Raw genomic sequence first — 24,717 nt, forward strand, 5'->3', positions numbered from 1 at the left:
TTTTTTGTTTTATTTTAATATAATTTTAATTTATATTTATTTAACTTCAATTTTTAAAATAACAAGGCCGTAATTCGCACACAATTTTTATGATAAATATACGCATATTATGGTTGTCTGAAAATTTATTGGAGTTGACAACAAGCCGTTTTAACTATTCTAGAAACTGGTATATCGAGAAGAACCTTATATTTTTCTTAACTTTCAGTTATTTATATAAAAACCGAAAATATAAATATAATAAGAAGAATATATAGATATTCTGCTATCCCATCTATAATGCTCTAACTTATATTCCACACCAATTCTATATACATACATATCATCAACTAAAATGCAGAATAACGTAACATCATAAACTTACAGGAACGGAAAAACAATATTATATAGTCAACTCATATTGAAACAAAATTTGAGTTTTGGTTATAAAATGGTCCTTTATTGGTTATATCTGACAGCGGAAGCTGACAATTTTATGCTACATATACATATGTGATTTGATGTAGTGAAGCGTAAGCAAAACAAAAAGTCAATTTCGATTATTTCGAAGATACGATATCTTCCCAACCCTAATGTCTCTGACTACTTATAAATTACACATGCCCGTCTCTAAATGTTGCGCCTTGCAAAAATGTGACGCAACACATTTCGATGTGGGTAACTGAGCAAATTTTCGCATGCACAGTTACCCACATCGAAACTCGCTGAAATTTTGAAAGTGGACATTCCAGTAATCCAATAACCACCGTGATACAGTGTAAGGCGCGATCTATTGAAATCGCATTTATTAAAGCATTCGTTTACTTATTTAGGTTACATGCATATCTTTTTGTATATTTATATATGGACTTATGATTTATTCACTCCGTTGTGCCAATTCGATAACTGTGGCTACTAAAACCTGCATATTTGTAGACACATGCTTGTACATTTACTTACATTCCAAAACCTCTTCATGTTCACGCTTGTTTACAAAATTCACAATCACCAAAACACCTACGGCAGCACGCAAAACTCAAATCGCTTGAATCGCTCAATTCAATGAACAAATGAAATTTGGCATTAATTTCAACGCGATAAATTATATTAATAGTTTAGTAAGCGTACACAAAGCAAAAACACGAAAGGCGCGATCCGACACGAAGCGCAGCTTATTAACAGTAAACAAATGCCACAACTCAGCCACAAAGCGCGCCAACTTCAATACCCAAATGCCACGTAACTAACGATTTACGCGCCAACGTTGTCTCTATGAAACTGAAAGTTTTCCCAATGAGCGCATTGGTTTTATGCAGCTTCCTAATGGCAAAAGCTAGGCGCGCTGCGGCCACAGTCCACACCGCGCCGCCCCATGATGCGCCTCAGCCCCGTTCACTTCGCCTAGTCTAAGTGATGGTCGCGCTGCCGCCGTTGCTGGTGCCTTCACGACGATTCGCTTGGGCTGTTGGCTCTGGCACTAGTTCAGCCAGCATTCGTTGGCCATTTCGAACGCTATCTGCAAAGTAAAAAATTAAATGTGTTGCCAGTAGTTATTCGCCACCCCTGCCACCGCCTGCATGGTGGCAAAAGCGGCAACTGTGCAACAGGTGGCGCCAGCATTTGCATTTCCCGAGCCATTACGCGGTCAATTGGAAAAAAGAAAACACTAAGATGGGGCTCTGCGGCATATTGTGTTAAGTGGTTGAAACAGCATAAATACTTACCGATATTTTCTTATTATCATTTCGTACGGTGTGCGCTTAGTTGCATTTCTTTTCGTTTGCAATTCATGAGCGCGGTTCAACCGCGGCCAAGGTAATTAGTTTGTATGCCAGTTTCGCATAAAGCTTGCAAATATTTTGTTTGCATACGAATCACACTTTTCTTTTGCTTTCCTTTTATTATTGTGTAAACTTGCCGAAATAAATTACTTAGTCGTTACATTAAATGGGTTTATTGCACCCATTCAACATTGAACTTGACTGCTGTTAAGCCAATAAATAATAAAGAGAATCCAGGTAGTTAAATCATGAGTTTAATGTATTTATAACGATTAAAGAAAATCACCCACACCAGCTTTGTACATTTCCTGAAGGATTGCATAAACGAGTTGAGAAGGAAAGAAATTAGTAGCTGACAATTCAAGATTCTTGATTTCCGTGTTGTCGTATAGTGTTATCCATTTCGACGTTCTCTCTTTAACGAAAAAACACTTTAACTTTATATTTAATGGAGAATTGTTATGTTCTCTCTTTAACGAAAAACCCCATAAATTTCATATTTAATGGAGAATTGTTATTATCATTCGAAAGAAATTTGTTTTTTTTTTTTTTTTTTTTTTTTTTTTTTTTTTTTAAAAAAATTTTTTTTTTTTTTTTTTTTTTTTTTGTGGAAAATTATCTCTTTTAAATGTTGCGCGTGCCTTCCTCTCAGATGGTCCGTCCGTTAAGTCCAATTTTCACTTATTTGGTGGATTTCGGCTGCTAACTTTCAAATGACACGCATGATGTTTTGCTCCAGAACCTGAATCGAAGCAGGTTATAGACTTTACACTTTACATATTCCCACATGAAAAAGTCCAACGGTGTAACATCATACGATTTTCGACAGACCTAAAACGTGAAATTAATCTTTCAATAAATCCATTGATTGATACGATACAGGTATGTGGGAAGTGACAAAGTCTTGTTAATACCAAATGTCGCCGAGATCATGAGCTTCCATTTCAGACATCAAATAGTCGGTTATCATTGAGCGATAAGCGATCATAAATGCTGCAATTTTGTTTATTATATCCATTGAGCTCGAAGACCCTTGTCCTCGAAGACATTGAGCTTAAGACCGCCACGTAAAATGCGTCAAATCGTTCCATACTTCAGACCGAGCTATTGCAAACAGCGCCGAATCGGCGCTCCACAGTCTTCGTGTACACTCTCAGCTATATTTTCTTTACTGCGTGCCGTGTTTATTCGATTAAATATTATCCAATAAAGAATGCTGGGTCTCGAGATGGGTGATGCTGTTACGAATATCACTATACACGATCTGTCAACAAAAAGGCGATTGAATAAAGTACCTCTATTTGGATCAGCCATTATAAATATGAGGGTGGTCCGACAATGAGTTAGTCCCATCAGCTAATTATTATTTTAGAATTTATAGCTAATTCGGAGTCGTATATTTGGTTTGGCCGCGCGCGGAAAATGTCATGTTCGCGAACAACAATGAATAGAATGATGTGATAGCTGACACCGTATTCTTCTCAGAAAACCGCGGAGATCGTCTTTTATATATCGAAATTAGACAACACCCCGGAGTGGTAATTCACAGCTTTATCGTAAAGTTTTTATATATACTCTGAGCTTGTTTACAGTAATTTAGTATATTCATATTGGCCAAAAACTGGAATTAAATCGCGAACATTTTCGAGCGACTTTTTTTTACAACTTTTAACGTGGATTAATTCTGCAACAGTGCCTCGATAAACTTGATTCAATTTTTTGAGATGAAGCTCCATCAAAGACCTGTGTTTATCGATGGTGTGGTGAATTCAAACGAGGTCGTAAATCACTCCCAAACGAATTTCGTAAAGGTTTTCCAAAATCAGTTATTATCCATTTTAAGAGACTATACCAATGTGACACTAAAAATTTTTCGATAGTTTATATTTCCTGAAATATTCTCTGATATCGGCAAGGTCGTATCTTGAATAGTTTTTGGATTGGAGCAAACGCTCGTGGGTACAAACATACAATTATATAGGTAAAACTTTAAACGCGTTTTCTCGAAACGACAGTTTTCCAAAATTGCTGACATCATAACGAAACGAGAAATTGACGGACTTCAAATTAAAACTGATTATTGTTGAATGCATTTACTATACAATGACCTACGTTCTTTTTGATTGGTTGCAAATTATCAATTTGGCGATTAAAAAAAAAAGATTTTTTTTTATATTTTTTTTAAAAAAAAAAAGATTTTTTTTTATATTTTTTTTTTTAATTACGCCATTTTGTTAATTTTTGATATTTTTCAAAAATTGTAGGTCATTGTGTATGAAATATCTTTATGTTGAATAAACTTTTTGAATTTTTTTGTTTCAGCTCCTCATTCGGCTGGAATCATGTCAGCAGTTGGGGCACTTGTTTTTTGACACCTCCGGAGACAGCACATAAGACAGTTATTTTCCAATATTTTTGTAAAACACATTCTTAGAATATAGTTGAAATATACCTTATTATATCCAAAGAAGTTCGCAACATTCAATCAAGTGCTTCCTTTTAATTATGTAGGGTGGATCCAAAATCTGTTGACATTTGAAACGGTATCGCGTCGGGAAGAGACAACAAAGCAGCCAATGAGAATTAAATATCCAGTTGGTATAATATTACCTACTCATCTAACCTTCAACAAATAAAGTTTTTATTTATGGCATATAAATAATTACATTTTTTTGAAAATTGAAGCAGATGTAGGAATATACGATTCAATTGAGATCCATCTGATCTTTTACTGAAAAGACAATGAGTATGAGAGCTTTATCAAGCTTCTGTTGCTCCCAAAGGCTACAAGCACTTTTAGCTAAATGACAAAGTAACGGAAGTTCAAATCCACTACTTATAACATCAAAATAATCTTTAGGGATTAGGCTTGTCTTTCTGAAGTACATACAGTGCATTCTTCGATTTTTACGATGAGGGAAATTGTTTAACAAGGATGTTCAAATACATTTTGTTCGCGGAATAAAATGGTGCAAAACGTTCAGAATGTTGGAAAGGCCTTCATTGACAATTGTTTTTCACGATCAAGTGTGTTTTATTGGTACAAATTATTCAAAGAGGGTTGGGAACGCGTGGACGACGAACCACTTCCTGGACGACCATCAACATCAACTGAAAATCAATAAAATAAAATAAAGGAATTTGTGTTATTACTGGAATATCGGAAGGATCGGTAAAAACCATTCTGAAAGATTATTTTTAACTAAAAAAAAGTGATATGACGAAAGGTTCAAAAAACACCCAACTTTTTTTTTTTTTTTTTTTTTTTTTTTTTTTTTTTTTTTTTTTTCTGGCTACCAGGATGTCATGAAACGTATTATTGATTACTGGCAATGAGTCTCGGATCTATGCTGACGACCCGGGAACAGACAATCAATTGGCCGAATATCTACAAAGATAAGGCGTATCCGAAAAAACTACGGCAAAGCATTTTTCGCGAAACTATTCGTAAAAAGAGGCCGGAATTATGGGTCGAGGACTCTTGGTTTTTGCTCAGTCTCATACTACATTGACTCCTCGTGAGTATTTCGCCAAATTTTCAATCAATATCGTGCCGCAAATACTCGTACCGTATTTACGTGATTTAACTCCATGTGACTTCTGACTATTCCGCAAACACAAGCGACCGCTCCGAGGAAATCGTTTTGAATCAATTGAAGACATTAAACGTGAATTGCTAGGCGCATTGAAGGCAATTGCGGGATTTCACTTTCACAACTGTTTCGAGCCTTGAAAAAAAGTTACCATATTTATATTAGCGTCAAAGGGAATTACTTTGAGGGGGAGGACAGAGATTTTGAAGAATATATTATTAATTTTATAACTATGAAGAAAGTCTTACTATATTTTGCCCACAGTAGTAAATATCTGAGTATTCGCTAAAGGGATTATACGGTACACAGTTAGAAGGCCGAAAAAGCGAATTTTCCAGATTTTTTTCTGAGAAAACTTTTAAACTTATTGCTTCAACTATTTTTACACATATTAAATTATTCCTTAACTGTATTTTAAGAATTAGTATTAGTAAAATATTCATTTGGAAAGGAAATACAGCTGATCTCCGGGATCTCCTCTCAAAAAAGAAGTTTTGCGGTGACCAAGACATCTCTGAACTGGATCCACTTTGTCACATAATGAAGACTGACTGAATGCTAAGCAACATTTACAATGACTAGAAAACATTTGAACCCCATATTTTGTACTAAAAGAATCAATTAAATAATAAGTTAACTAGACTAATTGAGACTTAGTAAAATGTTAAAGCAAAAGCAAACAAGTTTTCTATACTCTGCATACGCTTTGAAGTGAGAGAGAAAGAGAAGGAGGATATTTTTTCAAAACATCTTATCATTTAAAGATTTCCTAAAAAAGTTTCATTCGAAGCCCATGTTAATGGTCGAGGATAAAAAATCGAAAATAGAAAAAAAATCTGAAATTAAATTGTAGCTTGCAACAGGTTCGCATTGATGCACCATAAAATGTCCACTAATCAAGGACTAAAATCAACTTGCAACAAGTTTGCAACAATCCACCCATAAAGGGACCACTAATAATACGAAGGTRTGCCAAATATTCGCACATTCTTTTTTCAAGTCGTTTTTCCCAATTAATTCAATTAGTTGACACCTCCAAAAATACATTTTCCACTTTTTAGCCTAACCGATTTTGAAGTGCTTTTTATTTATTACTGAAAATTCCCTCATTGGGAACTACCTGTTTAACTTGTTAGAGTCAGCGTCGTAATACATCAAATTGCTAGGTTATGGTGCATATCTACCATTACACGAGTTTATTAAAACTGACAAATCAGATTTGGCAACAAAGTGGCGCGAACCAGCAACAAACGGGTTAAATAAGAAAATAAGAAATCAGCCGAAAATGAGTAAATAATACAACATAATACGAGTGTGTCTCTGTCTCATACTTTTATTTACCCATAACCAATTGCTTTCGTTTTTTTGAAGTTCAGGTTCAAATGCAGGAAACGTGCGCGTGCAACTAAGCCACATACACCGCAAGCAGGCGCGGCAACAATGCAATCACTTTTGCTTTATGCAGTCAATAGGATTGCCATAAGGAGTTAGCATGTGGCATGTTGCACGTTGCAAGCTGCATGAAGGCACACACCTACATATGTATATGCAGCATGCCGCAAGTCGCAAGTCGCGCAGCTCATGCACTACTTTCTAAGGCCGCAACYGAYTGCCTTGGCATTGACGTACGTCGCAGTGGCAGTAGCAAGCCACAAGTCAGCTGAAAGCAAAAAGCAGCAAGCAGCTGTTGCTGTTGCCCATTCGTTGGCGCTACAGGATGTGCTGCGCACCAATGCGGAACAATTTTCTTGTAACTGACTGGCTTGCTTTGCACTCGTTTGGTAATTTATTTATTATGTCTGTGTGTATTTGCAAGCGGATAACAACAACAGTTCGCCGGCTTGGCAAGTTGCACGTTGCAAGTGGCAAGTTGCAGCTATTTTCCCTCATTGCTGCCGGTGTTTTTGTAATTGATTATTTCATGTTGTCGCTTTGCTTCGTCTTTCCGTCATTGCTTTTATTTCGTACGCGCGCAATAACTGTTGCGTAACCATTTCTTTTGCTGCTTGCCTATGCGGCCGTGTTGGACTTGAATTTTTCAAATTACTCAATAGTCGTCGCGCGCACGTACATACATATAATAGCGCATGCGCACATTTCCTCGGCACATCCTGTCTGTCGGGTGAGCTTTGCTGCGGGTTCGCGTTTTATGCTTCGCATGTTGCATTCGTTATGCATTCATTTATGTTTATCTTTGGCACGCATAAATGCAATTGCAATGTCTAAATAATATGAAAAACCAATTGCTTTAATTACCGTCAAAGTAGCCGGCGGGAATATCCGATTTGGGAGAGCTCCTTAAAACTAATAGATATGTCGGTAATACAGGTGAGATTTGTATTTAATTGCGTAATGACGGCAGTTGTTGAAAGCAAAGGCACATGGTTGCATATTTATGCCATAAATGAGCTCGCGCTTGTCGTAATTTGATAGCCAAATCGACAGGCTACTTGTTATTTGACTTTAGTGACTTTTCACCAGAGTATTCATCCTTATGCAACAATGACAAGCGCAGCAGCTGAGTATTACACGGATTAGCTTATAGTAGATAAAGCTTTTGCCGTTAAATATGCGAAATTGCTTTGAGAGTAGAGCAACAAAGTCGGAGTATTAGACGGGACTTTCTCCAAAATCGTAGGAGAGTCAATGATCATTAAAAAAAGGTTTTGCGATACAAAACAATCTTGGTTTGGTTTTATGGTAACCAGATCTCAGTGTTTTGCTGTCTGAACAGCCGACGTCAAACATATAAAGTTATTAGCTTCGTAAATAGTTATCTGTAGTACTATATTTCAGCATAATAAAATTCATCAAGCTACCTGGTTTCGGACAAGGCGACTCTATATCGTGCGACTTCTTCAATTTACTGCTGGATAAAATAATTCGAGGTGCAGAGCTTAATCGAGTAGATACAATCTTCTATAGGAGTGTACAGCTGCTGTCGTATGCCGATGATATTGATATCATTGGCCTCAACATCCGCGCCGTTAGTTCTGCTTGCCCCAGAATGGTTAAGGCAGCGAAGCAAATGGATCTTATGGTAACCTAGGGCAAGACGAAATAAATGCAGTCATCAAACAAACAGTCGTCGCACTCGCGACTAGGCACCCACGTCACTTTTGACAGTCATAACTTCGAAGTCGTAGATAATTTCGTCTATCTTGGAATCAGCATCAACACCAACGAAACATATCGCAGAACATCTCTTGCTAATAGGTGCTACTTCGGACTAAGTAGACAATTGAGAAGTACAGTGCCCTCTCGACGAACAAAAAAACACTTTAAGTCACTCATTATTCCAGTCCTGCCCGTGCATGGACGATGACAACATCAGTCCAGTAAAGATCTCGATCCCTTCAGTGATCTCACTGTACTTGTGATACCGCTAACTTTTATAAAATTGGTCATAAAAACACCCACAAATAGACAAAGAGCACATTTTTTAAGACGGATAATGTGAGTTCCGGCTATGTCTACTAGTTTCACGAAGTATGACTACCGAGTTGTTTCAAACTCAGCCTTGCCTTAATCTTTTCACCTCACCCTATTGGACAATAGGGAAGTAATATTTAGATCTCCCGCATTCTATTCTAAGCCAAAAGGATTCCGAAATCGGGAAGCTGCTGGTCACCAACGAATGCCTGCTAAGCTCACGTGAGGTTCATAAGTGCAGTACTGGAAGATGAGAAGGGAGATCAAAAATGTTCCAACTCTGAAACAAGTCGAGCATGGATATCAGTGTTTTTAACGCAGCGGCTGTCCGGCTTCCGCCTGAAAAACTCTTTAGCGTTCCAATGGCTTAAAGCTAAGCTTTGTGAAAGGCTCTTTACAGAAACCTCTCTCTCCTATCTGCCCTCCTACCTTCAATATACGCATGAAAAAAGCTCACTCCCACCTTCTCCAGGTACCATGACCTTCGTCGTTTTGTGAGCGGAGAAACAGTCACAAGTGTCCTCTACGACGCAGTGGTCCAAGTTGCAAGGATGCAGTTGGCGTAAAATTCTTCGCACACAAATTAAGTTAAACCTAACAAAAGTGCTTTTTTTTTAGAATGCTTTTTAGATTAAATATACGCCGACGATCGAAAAATTTTATTTCAAGAAATAAGAAAGAGAAAAGTTCATAAACACAAAATAATAAACTCGAATTTATGTTCGTTCCAAACAACTAAAACCAATTTCGTTAGTTGGGTTAACATTTTTTATTTTATTTTTTTCTTATTTTTGAAAACATTGTTAATTGAAAGTTTTTTTATACAAAATATTAAAAAAAAAAATGTCTTGACTACAAAGTAAGCTATGCTAATATTACCATGAAACTAATTACTAAGTGTTGTTATTAATAGAAGATATGTTATATAATAGGTACAAGGTTTTAAACTTATTATATACATTTTCATACATACATATACTTGTATTCAAACGAAAACCCGAGGTTAGAAGCTTTTTTTTTATGAAAACTGTTTTAAATAACAATAAGTTTCCAATAGTATTTCATTTATACATATCTGGTATAGAAGGCGTTTAATTCGATATATTTATCTTGGCATTAAAAGACGGCTAAAATATAGTTAATGGAAAATTGAATTGAAAAAATTTAAAATGCGAAAAATATAATAGTGGAGTGAAACTCATTAGAAAAGGAAAAGAAATAAACACAATGATAGAAAAAAATATTAACAAATATTTACATAAGGAATATAGATTTTTTTATTGCGTAGAACTTGATCTTTTCACATTTTCCATAGGACTCAATGTACATATCTCTTAATCCACTTAGGATACAACAACCAAATTCACCCAACGCAAATATTATAAGAACTCACAGTGTAAAAAAGCGCGATAAACCAATAACTAAATAACCCAAAGACGTTAAATTTTACTCCCTAGAATGATATAGCAGGGCTGTTATAGAGCCGGGATCAAAATTGGGCATTGGTAGTGGCACCGCTCACTTTTCGGAGCAAACAAAACACTCGAGACTCGCCCGACGGATTTCAATTCAAATTCGGTGTATAACATTATATTTACATTACTATATTACAGTGTGAAAATGAGCGAAATTGGTCTACAACCTTACTTGTTATAATTTTTGTTGCATTCCTACCTCTTAATGAATTTCATCGTATTATTATTTATTATAATTTTCATTTCAAAAATGTAGAACGTTTTTCTCTTTTCGACACAAGCTACTATTTTAAATGAATACAGATAGAAGGTATGACTTGTGCTGACGCCATACTAGTTGACTATTGTACAGCTGTTTATTTTACTCGTAAATACAGTTATAAATATTTAGTTTGGATATATTTTTTTCATTCTGAAAATAGTATTTAAAATTAGTATTAATCTCTCGGGAAAGTATACCAATTTTTCAGATATAGAACTGATTTTTTGATACGTATTATACAAGAATTGGAATGATACATTTTAAATCTTCTGTACTTATACATTTATGTATATACCATTAAGCTTTATAACCAACAAAATATATTATTTGTTTGTATATATGCTGTAGTAAGTACAAAAACTATTTACATAGACGTGCTCTTGAATTTGAGTGTAGGCTTGCCATTGTATTTGTATTCATTGGTATTTATGAGTTTCCAACTTTACGAACACAAAACACCATAAATAATGAAATACTGATACATATTTTCATATATACCATGCACCGAAACATTTGTATATAACATTGAAATTTAACATTTTAGATACCGCACTAAATATACTATAGCGTTCATAAAGTTACTTTGTTAATTTTCCATTTAAAAATTCGATCATTTAAAGACACAACTAAAATAACAACAACACTTTACCATGTTATATCTCATTTTATGAATGATCTTTGTATTAGCGAGCGCGAGCCATTCACCATGCACGCGTTATACAGTGCAGCGGCCTGTTACGCCACCGCTTAGCTCAGCGCGAAGTCAGCTGTTAATCGGGCAGACCCACACTAATGCGCTGACGCGTCGCCGTGCTGCGCGCATTGCGCGTGGGTGCCTTTACGGACGTCGAACCGCCGTCATCACTCGCAATGATCTCGCCATTGTTAAAACAGAGGCTGCTGCGCAAATGTTTTTTAACGCCCGCTCCCGTCGCCGCTTCTGATGTTGCGCTTCGCGTGTCGGTATTTTGCTTTGTTGTCGCGGATGTGGGCATATTTGGTGTGATTTTTCGTGCAGCTGATGCTATAGTTTGATTGTTAAGACGACTTGTGGTATTATTGTAATTATTGTTTTTATTGTTATTTATTTTATTGACCAAACGCTTGTGCTCCTCACCCTCAATACACTGACGGTTATTGCTTTTGTTATTGTAAGTGTCAGCAATATTTAATGACTTGATTGTTGCAGCGCTGCCGCTCATGTCATTTTCCATAAATTCCGGCTCCAACGTCTGCTCATTAGCATTATCTGCGATATCGATTTCACTATTGTAGCGTCGTAACGTTGCTGGTTGGCGTTGCAGGTTGTTGCTTCCGGTGCGCGTATTTGTTGCTGTTTTTAATGGTGGTGGTACGCGGTTGCGCGACTGCGCGTTTGACGCGAGCCGTCGTCGTGACTGAGTTGGCATTTCATCGTCGTGCGAGTAGGTGTCATCGCTGTAGGTGACATGTTTCTTTGGAGATGTACGAACGCGCATATTTCTCATGCGATCCTCCATGTAGTCCACATTTTCCTCAGCATCGTGCTCGTTGTAAGCTTGTCGTTCATACACTTCGTTATTTCTGTGTCTATAAGCGGCATTGCTTCTACTGACCTCACTGCTTCTATAACCATCATCTGCATAATCCTCGTAATGCCTGCGCTCTCTTATGGGTTGTTTTAGTATACGTTTTGGTGGCGCCGTGAAACGTCCAACGCTGTTGGAACGACGCACTGCCGTCACGCGCCCATAGCGTCCAGTGGGCGCATAACCAGGTGCGCCATATTCATCTTCATACAATTCTTGTAGACGATGTTCACGTCTGTAGCCATGCTCTGGACTAACAGTTCGTCTACTTTCCAAAAAATCTAATTCACGTATGCGTTCGTCTCTAAAACGATCGACGCTTTCACGCGGCTTTCTGTTATATTCAGCTGAATTGTGACGAACATCTTCGTATTCTTCATCAAAAGCTTCCTCCGTTTCGACGCGCATATTGTTTTTCAATTGTATTTCAGTATTATCCTGCATATTTTTGATACCCACTCGCTCTAGCTCTATTTTCTCACGTCGCTCGGCGGGATAGAGCTTTTCATTCGCGCTTAAATCGCGCATATTGTTTTTCACTTGCAATTTGGGACTGTTCTTCGTATTTCGTTCCATCTCCTTCTTATCGTTCATATCCATTTTGGCACGTCTCAAATTATTCCGATTGTTCAACTCATCACCTACATAATCGTAGAACTCGATTTTCGATGTGAACGCTTGCTTCTTCTTGGCAGTGGTATAGCCAGCGTTCACCACATTCTCGGGCAGTGGCAGTTTCAGCGCTGTCGGTTTGGCTGTCACCTCGCTAGCAGCACTCCGATGACCCCTGAAGAGCAAGGGTTTTCTTGCTTTCGTTTCATCACAGAGATTATCCAAAAACTCAATTGATGATTTTGAAAACTCTTTCTGAAATAGTTGTCGTGTATTTATATCTGCTTCACCGCCACCGCTCACCGATGATTGCATGCGCAGTCGTGGCCTTTCGGCTTGTGCAATTTGTAAGCTATTACGACGTTTGACGCGCGTCTCCACCGCCGAGTCGACTTTGGTGTCATCCGGCCAGAAAATACTTGATTGCAAGCGATTACGCTGTGTCGCACCCCGTTCAATCATGCCAGGCGGCAGACCCGTGTAGAATTTTCCATTTAGCATCTTAACTTGCAAATCACCGTAAACGACCGTCTACGCGAGAATTAAGAACTCAACTGATTCAACAGATTCGATGGCGTGCACTCAGAATCGATTGAAGGTGATAGGTATGTAGGTTGATTGGCTGCAGCAGCTGACACTTGTTAATGCTGACGCTATACAAGTATTATGCTGGAGATTGTTAGTTTTCTTTGCCAGTTAATAGTTGTTGTTGTTGCGTTTGTAGGCGTTGTTGTTATTGCTTTATTGTTAAATATTCAATTTGCTATTCTGTGCTAATTAATCCCAACAAGCAAACGCATACGTACGCTCTAATATTTACCTGCAAGTGTGTTAAAAGTGTTACTAGACTTAGTTGAAAGCGAAATACTAAATAAATTTTTCAATGATAGTTTTAGCAGATTTTCATTTACTAAACTTCAGCCTCAGTCGTCTTGTCGTGGCACCTTCAGCTAAAATTATCTATTAGTTTTTTAACAATGCAAATTCTTGGATGAATATTGTCCGCTTTCAAGGTGAGACTACATATAGAGTTGGTAATAATTTTTTCAAAGTAAGAGGACTTTTACCATTTTTTCAATCGAAGCAATAAAAAATATGAAACATAGTAGTTTAATAAATTTTTAGTTGCCCTTTGTGGGGAAAAATCGTTAATTCTATTTTGAAGGAAAATGTGAAAAGTGGAGATCCATCGCAATTCTCTCCATCCGCTGCAACAACTACCGCTCTGGAAACGATTGAAGTCAGAGAGGTCATTATCAGTGTCTATCATGATGAATAATAAATGACTGTTTCAGGGCTAGAGCAATAAAGTTCGCCAAAAATATGATTACCATGGGTGCTTGGCAAAGAGTTACTTTGTCCAATGAAATCAGAAATAAACGAATTGAATCTAGGAGGAAATGGATCACTGATCACTTAGTGGAAATGTGATGGATATACTTCGGCAGATCGATGGTATAATGCGTATCACAGATTATATTGATATTCTGCTGCACTCATATCTCCCAAGGCTGGATATATTCGGACTCGAATATGCAAAATAGCGATCCGAAACATACCGCAAAAATTACCAAATCGTGGTTTGTGGATAATGGTAACAAACTGTTTAATAACCCTTGGAACGCATGTATTTATAGTTTTTCATAATGAAATGTCTAATCTTCAAGAAAAATTTTGCTATTTGCATGAACATTTTTTCTTTCAAATCAGTTGTTTCCTTCAACATCGCGTCTTTTCTGCGAGAGTAAAAGGAGAATATATAGAATACTCTCCGGCCCAGTAATACACAACAAATGGAACATTTACTCACAAAAACTGAAGAAATATTCTTAAGAAGACGACAGGAATAAACTAGTTGGAATTGAACTAATGGTTTATCGCTATATTTTTCTATAGATTAAACATTTCTTTCTCTAGCCCCTGGTTAAATCGCTTTACAAAAATAAATTAACATATTGTCGAAAAGTCATTTAATGAAGGATACGGAATTAATATAACATCTCTTGGATAGAGCTTACTCTCCGCAAATATCGGATTTTTCCATTATAGACGCTATAAAAGTAGACCTATAGGGACTACAAACGACGCTATTTTCCCGTTTTTTTAACATTTCTCTTTATTAAGGTTTGTAATTTCATCGTGAAAAAATATACGATCCAACAACTAGTCAAAATTAAAATTTACTACCGAAATTCGGAGTCATTGGCCTTAACTTTAAGAGCGCTACATCCAATTTATAGTCGTCATAATTGTCCTGTCAGATCAACCACCGAGCGTATAGTGGAAAAATTTGAATCCACAGGCCCAGAACAAAATGTTCCCTGCCAATGAGACAAAGAAGTGTCCGTAGTGTCCACAATATTGCTACCTGTCGCCCATTAAAAGAGTACTGAAGCACTAAGCATCTCTGTGACGTCGTTGTAGCAAATTTTGCGAAATGATCTTGGCCAGATCAAATTGACGCAAAAACTGCAGCCGATCTACCAGCAGAATCGGTGGTTAGCAGGGAACATCAAGCGACAATTTGAAATTATCCGGAAATGGTCTTGGCCAGATCAAATTGACACAAAAACTGCAGTCGATCTACCACCAGAATCNCCAGATCAAATTGACACAAAAACTGCAGTCGATCTACCACCAGAATCGGTGGTTGGCAGGGAACATCAAGCGACAATTTGAAATTATCCGGAAATAATCTTGACCAGATCAAATTGACGCAAAAACTGCAGCCGATCTACCACCAGAATCGGTGGTTGGCAGGGAACATCAAGCGACAATTTGAAATTATCCGGACTTTCATCGAAAAATCATCTACAGCGATGAGGCCCATTTCTGGCTGAATGGCTTCGTCAATAAGCAAAATGTGCGTTATTGGTCAGGCGCAATCCACACGTACTCAATGAGTCGTCATTGCATCCCGAAAAAATTAAGGTTTGGTTGATACGCGTAAATTTTTTGTTGATATGATAGTCCTTCACCGGATATAGTAATTATATATATTGGATTCCTTAAGTCCGCAGAGTATTATGAGTTTTATTTCAATAAATAGAGATATTTATATCCTCCAAGTTAATTGCAAACAAAAATTTAAAAAGTTTGGTCTTCAAAAAACAATTTGTTTGCTGGGTTCATAAGATATAACTTTTCAAATAAACGCATACAGCTGCACAAACACAAACACATGTAAATGCACAGCGGTTACGTCGGATAATTTATGCCCCCACTTTGCTGCTTTTGGCTCGTAAAGTATTTCTTAATCTGTTTGTTCTTACTTATATACTCGTATATGTCGTCTCAGCTATTTTTGCAGCAGCAAGTTTCTGTTTATGGTCAATTCAACAGTTCAAAAACAGTTTGGTGGAAGTGGTTGGTGTTTGCCGTATTTATTTGTACTAATGGTTTGATGGAATGCTTGTAAACAGGCCTTGCGGTCACTAAGATTTCATTCAGAATCTTCTAAATTGAAGTGATATAGGCTCGTTTTTGATAAAAAATAAACAAATTAAAAAAGCTGTCTGTTTGGTATTTGTACAGTGCTGACAATTACGCAACTGCAACTTTTACGGTAAATTGCAGTACAGCAAGTTTTAAAAGAATTACACTGCTGCACTTATTGTATTGGAATATAGTTAATTAACAGTTATTGGAATGTAGTTTAATTCTGATATGAAAGTTTTAGCAATATTTTAATTTTAACAAGTTCCTACTCGTATCGTCATATTGACTTCATCAAAAATATGGAGATTCTTTGAGAATGTTGGAAACTTTTTTTGTGGAGGCTGCTTTTCTTTATCATGAACAAAAGTTATTGAGTGGCAGAAAGTTTACAGTGAACGTAGTGAAGTCATCATCATATCATATAAATGGAAACAGCTAATATTCACTTGGGAAAGAGGCTAACTATAAGGCGAGCTCTCGAAGCTTCTGGCATATTACAATCGGTGTATGTGTCCTGGTGTTGAACTGATGAACACAATTCCTCTCCTATTGGCCGTATCATTTCCAAGCGATTGCCCACTATGTTCCATTCGCTAACAGTACAGGGCTGACACCATAGGGGAACAGTTCATAGTAGATGATTCCTTTGCGATCCCACCAAACAAACAGCATTCCCTTCCTGACAATCAATCTTGAGTTTAGCACCGTTGGCTCAATGTGATTTGACCACGACCATTTCCGCTTGTCCCTGTCGTTCAGGGGTTGTCCAGGTCAATTTCGCAGCATTGAAGCCGTCATGGAAGGCATTCTCCGGAAAGCCTTGAGACCCCTCTGTCATGAACCACGGCCCTCCTTGCTAAAGCAACATCTGGTTAAAGTCTATTTGCTCATATCAAACGTCTCTGTCGCAAATTTACCAAGTTTCACACAGAATTTGCTCCACTCACTCGAAAATGTATCCAGTACTTTCCAGACAAACCCTGTGAGTAACCTACTCTTCATAACCAGTAGCCATCTACTACAGATACGGAGCGATTTGGTTGCGATTCAGCAGCGTTTCGTACCGTTACTTTATCGAAATTTTCAATAATTGATCTTCCAGAACGTGATGTATTCTTAACACCAAAGTAGCGGAACAAAATCGATGAAACCAAAATTGCGCATGGTTGACTGCTACAATATCAGAATCATAAGCACTATTCACAATTTTAACCGTTCTCTTTGCTAGGGTCCATTTTTGTCACGTGTTCAATCAATACTGATTCCATCAATCCCAAAACTGTCTGAGGAGTGTGTTTAGTATGAAACCTTATCTTTCAAATACCATATGGCGTAATTCAATCGCAATTATACAATGCGAGATACAGATTACTGAAACCACCTATTGGAAAAATAATGGAGATCTTTTTACTAGACCTAATATGATTCTAAAATCTGAACATAAGGTTGTGCATCGTTTGTTGCATCGATCTGTAAAATATTTGCTATTATAAAAAAACCTCTCTTTTCTACTTTTGGTGGTAGTCTCGAAAATGGTATCAAATATATTAGAACTCTCTCTCCTGAGTACAATAGTAAAGCGATAACTCTTACTAAAATTTTTTTTACACTTCAATTTTATTTATTATCGTAAATAGTTGTTGTTTCTTTTGTTTTCTTTTATCAACTACAATACTTGCAAATGCTCTCTACGAATTCGTTTTCTTTTTGTTTTTTTTACAAAGTTTTCTTTTCACATTCTAAACATTTAAGTTATCATTTAATGAGTCATCATTTGGCTCTTCAATACTACAAATATGCAATAAATATAAATTATATATTTAAGTAATAATTACAAATGTAAATATCAATAACTCGGTATATATATAAGTATATACTTAGACTTATATGTAATATTATGTATAGAAAATATATTATAGCAAAACAATTACAAACAAAAGACTATTTAAAATATGAGAACAAGTGAAATTATTTGCGAAAATCTATCCTAAAAAAATTATCAAACAAATTGTTACAACAACATGTGAGTGTGTTCAAATAATGGCGGAATTGTATGTTTTTGGCAAATAAGATTTATTCATTTTTGGACATTAATGTTGTCAGCTTAAAAATAGTTCCCATTCCATATTATTTTTTAGTTTGGTTTTCATCTATCTTCTAAAACGACGGTCTTCTAAGGCTTTCATTATTTTTGGAAATAAGATGTGACTTTTTCTCAGTCGGAGAGTCGGAGTCATATCTGACAAATATATGTATAATAAGCAACGAACCCTGAGCCTTAAAAAACGAAAATCCTCAAGCCAGTAAAAACACGTCGTCTCTTATTGGCTTCTGTAAAACAATTAAGCACTGAATACAGCTATCGTAGTTCAAAGAAAATAATAATAAATATAATAAAAAACAAAATTAACAATTGGACTCTCCAAGCTCGCAAAAGTTTTATATTCCCGTTTATGAACACAACTATTATAGTTATAAATGTATAGCTCTCTCTATATCGTCACCTAAAATTCAAAATAAACTAACATCACTTTTCATAAGTTTACAGGAACGAAAAATTATGTATTAGAGACTACTCATAAAAAGAAAATTTTGAGTCTTGGTTAAAAAATAGTTACATTGGGTAGTCGAAAAGTATTTTCGTATTTCTAATCGAACTTCAACCAATTTTTTTTTTTTTTAATATTAATAATATATAAATAAACAAATATTTACCATCGCTCACTTTTTTCCATTTTTTCGCTAGAGACATTGTGCCATCAGTGTAAAACTTTCATCGATGTAAATCGAAATTTCCAGAACGGAAGCGAGCGAATCATTGTTGTGCTACACGAACTAAATCCTTTCCGTAAACTTCACAAATTTTATTGGTGGCTTGCGTGGCATTCTTCCCTTTTTTATACAAAAATATTTCATTATTTACACTCATTTTTGAACAGCTGCAACTTTTTTTCAACTTCCCCGAATTAAATTTCTCTCTTGGCTAAATGAAGCTTAAAATCTCAACTTTCGAACACTAAATGGTATGACACAATGTGATTGGTAGCACTGCAGTTATACGACTACAACCACATCAATTGACAAAATACGAAAAGACTTTTTCGACTATCCAATACATATATTGATTATATTTGACAGCGGAAGCTAAAAATTTTAGGCTACCCATTGTAATAGTGAATCATAAGCAATAAAATCAGTTTCGGTTTTTTGATGATACGTTATTTTGCATTTTAGGTGACGATATATAAACTATATATATAGTATATAGTCTATTAATCAAGCCTTACATTTTTAGCAAATTCCCTTTAGGTATTAACGCATACCCCAATTAATTTTAAATAATTAAGAAAATTAGTATTCTATTAAATAAACAATTATTCTTTTATTATACTTAAATTGAAAAAAATATCATCAAGCTCTCTTTGCATTGTGGCTTATATAATATAATGAAAGAAACTAAAACCATAATAAAATGGAATGAATTCCATGAGCGTTTTTATAGGTTTTATGGATATTGCACACTAGCGAATTTTAAAGCTCAAGTGACACATTTTTTATAGAAATATGTGGTCCTTGTGGTTAAGATAAAATCTTAAAAAATCGATATTTTAACTGAAAGCTTACATGTATCACATAAAGCTGCCATATATCAAAAAAATATGTGTCCAACGTTATTATAAAAACTAAATTTTATTAAAAAATAAAAATAAAAAATAAAAAAAAATTGGAAAAAATAAAATATACTTATCAGACATAAATTCATATATAACTTTACAAATATTTTTTAAATATTTCTTCCAACCTTGCTTGCAATACAATTTTCAGTTATATTACAACATTTCGATACAAATTTGGAGCGAGTTTACCTAACACTGCAAAAATTTTTGAATGCTCTATTCATCATTTCTATTACTTTTACTTTCTTTATCAAAGATATGTACTTAAATTTCCCTTAATACTAATCATACACAAACACAGTGTTTCCTTTTTATTATTACTATTTTTTCTTTTTTTTTAATTTATGACGGCTATTTAAAGGTAAAGTATAAGTTTATAACTTTTTTAGAGCTTTTTTCACTCGTTACTATAAAATCATTTACAAATTACACTTTTAAGTTTAATTTAAAAAGCGCTTATGCAAAGTTTTGTGGGCGCATACATACATTTATATAACGCTTGTAGATCTGCGTGACAATTTTTCGCTTTTCTAATTTTATCGGTGTTTTTTATGACTATATATATGGTTTTTGTTTTGCATGGAGACGATCACTTGTTTCTTCTAATTTACTTTATTATTTACAAACTTTTTCAAAGTATTTTGGTTTTTTCTTAAAATTTATAGTTATACATATATTCTTTTACGCTTAACGGTAAATTTATGTTAAGAGGGTTAGCTATTGCAACTTTGTGGTGTTATTTTTAAAATATATACTTTTGTTTTTGTTGGAATTTTTGAGATTTTATCATTTTTCAACTTTTTTTTTTTTTTTGATTTTGTAGTGAGCCAACGCTGTGGCAAGCAAGTTTCTAAGTTTCTAACTTAAAATTTCAGTTTGAAAAATAAGCTTACAGCGCTCAGATTTAAGATTTACTTGTATAATTTTACCTTTAACGTAGCAAACCAAACAGAGTTAATGTCGAACCATAATTATAGTGTGTATACAAATTTTGAACTTTTTTCATTGTCTTAGCTTGAAGACATTTTATTGACATGGCAATTTCTCCTTAAATTCATATGCATATCTTTTTTATACCCAACGCACGAAAAAGAGGGGAGCATGAGTAAATGTTATGGTTAAAGTAACATTGCTAAAGTGGGAATAACCATATAAATGAAGTTAAGCCAGATAAAGTGCTAAAAGTCGAAATTTTAATAAATTATTGGGAACCTTATCCCTTACCATTGTTTACTTCGAGGCATAAAGAAGTTTATGTTAGGTTAGCCTGGCAGGCCAGTGAGCCATGCATATACCAGTTTTGGTCCTTTGATATACCAGATGGAGTTCAGTTACAAGGTCCATGAGGAGTAGTAATGCGGTAACAGACTCTATGGCCTCACTATCGATACCTCCAAATAGTCGTATAGACAATGCATGCGTTTCCCAATGGTCATCACGTTTTCGGGTGTTAGCCGTACATCCATCTTGACAATCATCCCACATTTTCATAGCCCTCTCTATGCTTTTGAGGCCTAACATACAACACTGCTTCTGGCAACACTTTCCACTGCTATCCTGCTTCCCAAGACACTTCTGGCCGATAGACGATACGAAATTACTACCTGCTTACTGCTTGGCTATGCTTTCAATTGTCTGCAGACACATTAGAGGCCAACTCTACGGCTTTCGTAATGGCAAAGACCTTAACTTGATATATACTGCAGTGTTCTGGCAACTTAAAAAGCCTACGTTTCAAACAAAATCCCTCGAACTTTTTTCAACATGCCATACAGTCTGTCTAGGCTTTCAGCTACTAAGCCCAAATTTAAGCCTCTGAATAGAGCTACGTTTTGGGAATGTGACTTTTAACAGACTTATGTAATTATTTTGTAGAAAATCTCTTTTTTAAACAAAACTAACACCACCTATACGCGTTTTACGATGAGTACTTATTAAATATCTGATTATTCTGTAAAGCCCATGAACTCGCAAGAGTGGTCACACATGCCGCAATTACATCGGATTGAGACGGATTGCGGATTGCGTCTGCTCTGTTCTCTTGCATTGTAGCTCTGAACCTCAGGACTTCGTGTGAGCTTAACAACAACTAGCTTCTGTGTGACTGCGAGATCCCAGCTTATTACGAAACGCGGGAGAACTACTTGCTCACAGTAAGGTCAATCTTGGCCAAATCGTCTGAGTTCTTACTTGTTATTGCGTACTTAGCGTGAATGCAATAAAGCTGAAAATTTTGTTGGACGCTAACTCTCAAAGTGGTATTAAGGAAAGTGCGGTGGAAACATCAATACTTTCATCTCCTTTGACCAGCTTTTGCAATACTGAGGTTGAAACATCTAGGTAGGCTCAAAGCGCTTTGTCGATTTTTGAGAGTTTAATTTGATCAGTACTCAGGAGCTAGCAGTATCACAATGGCTCGGTGACGTCAGCCATCCAAGCGATATCCGTTTTTCTTTTTTAACTCGACCTTTTAATCTAACCTACGCTATTCTCTAAGATTAAATGTAGCACTGACTTAAACGATTTTATTCTCACTTCTTGGCAATACCAACGTTTTGTTTACATTGTAGGCTAAAGTTTCGTTCCGTAGCGAAGGTTGGTAACTATAACCATAAAGAATAGGGTTTACGATTTTAACCAATCCGTACGGAAGTAAAAATATGCTGGCAAATGGTAAATATTTATAACTTATGGTAAACCTTTAAAAGGATTTTCATTATACATTTTCTGACCAGTTTTGCCGCATTTTTGGACTCATAACCGTCTCTGACACGGACTTATGGATACCGAATATGTTCTAAAAAGCCAACATTCTATAACCTGAAGAAGAAATTTGTACATCGATATGTCTAAGGTCGAAATCGGTTGAGGTCTAATAAAGGGGGGAAGCAAAAGATCAAAATAAATGAAGAAGTCTCATTCAGGTCCTTTGTTTCCCCTCGGAGTCATAGGATAGAAATATAATATAACTATATGATATACCGTGGACACAGAAAGTGGCAGTCTAGTAATTAATAGGCTAGTTTTTATTGAGTATGCGAGTAAATATTGCTGTTTGAAAGATTGGTTATTGTTTGTATTCTAAGGCTCAAAGAAATTTAGGTATAAATTTTAATCTGTTAGGCAATTCATAGTACAGAACTTGTTTAATTGGTTTAAAGTAGTTATCGTTGTCTGCACGGCACTGGCTCGATCGACCGGCAATTTTTCGAGAACCATAGAGATGGAGGAAGGTCTTGTGAATCGTAATATTTTAAAGTTTCTAAAAATAATGTTCTTTCTTTGTATCAAAAGTCTTCAAAATATACTCTAAATGCTTCATTTCGAAAAAATTTATTTTACGACTGCACTTTACAAGTGCGTTGGGTATAACATGAACTAGTTTATATCAAACACTGTTTTGAATTACACAGTTTCCGCTCATATTTGATATCTTCGGCTTAAACTAAAAAGCAGCAATTTGGAAAACCATTTGATTTGTTGATTACGATATCTCGTTTAATGCAACTGTTAAATCTTTCTGAATACCGACGGCGCGCCTACCTGTTTAACCACTGCCTACTGGCTTCCGACAAATACACTCGAACCATTCCTGGTAAACCCATTTCATGGCAAGCCTCTAAGCGCCCGACTCCGCTTTCTGCGCGGCAAATTCAACTCAATTTTGATTTTGCACTTCCACCTGCATCGGCACGTGCATTTGCATTTGCATCGGCACCGAAACCGGCGACATTAGAATTATATTCGTCTTACCCTCCTTGTCGGTGGTGAATTGGCCATGAATTTGCAGCAATTCCGATTTCTCGGCGGCGCCGGCATCATTGCGCGTTATTACACAATATTGATTGCCATTGTAGGTGACGACCGGTACACCGGCATTGCCGCTGGTCGGCTGTTGTGCCGCATTCGTTGTGATGGTGGCATTCGTATTAATGTTGGGTGTGGAAATGGTGTTGATGTTCGCGTTAATGTTGCCATTATTAGCGGAGGCGTTCATATTGGCGGCGACGTTGGCTGTAACGGTTTGATTATCAGCTGTGAAATTGATGCCGTTAAGTTGCGCTTGGACGTATGTGGCTGCCGTGGGGGAGTGTGCAAATAAATGGGAAATCTAGTGGAAATGAAGCGAATCATTGTTAGTGAAAGTGATGACTAAACTGGAGTTGTTATTGTTGTTGTTGTTGTTGTGGTGGTATTTGCGGGCAAGGTTGGGGTTTGTTGGGTAATGGTTTAGTGGTTTGGTAAACATTCGAGTTGAAAATGTAAAAAAGAAACATAGAAAAGGAAGAAGAAGAAGAAAAATACGTACACGCAAAGTTGTATTACGCAATACATACAGACATACACATGTACACACACACGCATACATCCATACATGCAAACTTAGCTACAATAGTTTTACAAAGCGGAGTTTTGGTGGCGATGTTATGGGCAGGAAGCGGGGTACGGACAACTTGTGACTTGTTTTACTGATTGAGATCGACATGTTTCCGCTGTTGCAGGATCACTGGGGTGAGGTGATAAATATGGTGCGACATACAAACATACACACACATAGAAGAAAAAGAAAATAAATTCAGTTATTTTTAGTTACTTCGGTTGGATTGCGGTTATTGTTGCTATTGTTGTTGTTGTTATTGTTGCTATTGCTAATATTGCCACTGTTGCCCATATTGTTATTGTTGTTGCTATTGTTGCTCGACATTGCGGCCGTGGTGGAAAATAATGTGGACTGTTGCGTGTGCTTCTTAAATTTTTTGCCAGCATGCGACGACTGCTGCTGCTGCTGCTGTTGTTGCTGTTGCTGTTGCTGTTGCGAGTTTATAATCATTTGATTTTGTATGATTATTTTCTCTCTACGTGCATTCATTTCAACTTGCATCGCATTTTGATTGGACTC

General features: G+C 36.2%; 3 protein-coding genes across 3 annotated transcripts in view; all 3 read right to left on the bottom strand.

The window, feature by feature from the left end:
• The window catches only part of LOC108975574, a 5,898-nt gene extending 4,669 nt beyond the window's left edge, over positions 1–1,229 (bottom strand). The window contains exon 1 of the mRNA XM_018944141.1: positions 940–1,229. Coding sequence (XP_018799686.1) covers positions 940–957 — 18 coding nt within the window. The 5' untranslated portion in view covers positions 958–1,229. The remainder of the gene's footprint in view (positions 1–939) is intronic.
• Positions 1,230–10,108: 8,879 nt separating this feature from the next.
• On the bottom strand, positions 10,109–13,244 carry LOC108975569 (uncharacterized protein DDB_G0283697). Its single transcript, XM_018944134.1, has one exon. It carries the CDS (start codon positions 13,201–13,203, stop codon positions 11,293–11,295), a length of 1,911 nt encoding a protein of 636 aa, XP_018799679.1. The 5' UTR covers positions 13,204–13,244; the 3' UTR covers positions 10,109–11,292.
• A 7,362-nt stretch (positions 13,245–20,606) lies between these two features.
• LOC108975595 (TNF receptor-associated factor family protein DDB_G0272098-like) lies at positions 20,607–24,715 on the bottom strand. The gene is made up of 2 exons (XM_018944182.1): positions 24,412–24,715; positions 20,607–23,928 (listed from the first exon to the last, which is right to left on the bottom strand). Exons 1-2 carry the CDS (start codon positions 24,697–24,699, stop codon positions 23,476–23,478), a joined length of 741 nt encoding a protein of 246 aa, XP_018799727.1. The 5' UTR covers positions 24,700–24,715; the 3' UTR covers positions 20,607–23,475.
• Between the last annotated feature and the right edge of the window lie 2 nt (positions 24,716–24,717).

Source organism: Bactrocera latifrons, unplaced genomic scaffold (assembly GCF_001853355.1).
Source record: "Bactrocera latifrons isolate USDA-ARS-PBARC rearing strain unplaced genomic scaffold, ASM185335v1 scaffold_67, whole genome shotgun sequence".
NCBI lineage: Eukaryota > Metazoa > Arthropoda > Insecta > Diptera > Tephritidae > Bactrocera > Bactrocera latifrons.

Excerpts from the sequence above, each read along its gene's own strand:
- LOC108975569 (XM_018944134.1), bottom strand. The coding sequence starts at position 13,203 with ATGCTAAATGGAAAATTCTACACGGGTCTGCCGCCTGGCATGATTGAA.
- LOC108975595 (XM_018944182.1), bottom strand. The coding sequence starts at position 24,699 with ATGCAAGTTGAAATGAATGCACGTAGAGAGAAAATAATCATACAAAAT. Across the intron at positions 23,929-24,411 it reads ATAACCGCAATCCAACCGAA|ATTTCCCATTTATTTGCACA; the intron begins GTAACTAAAAAT and ends CATTTCCACTAG.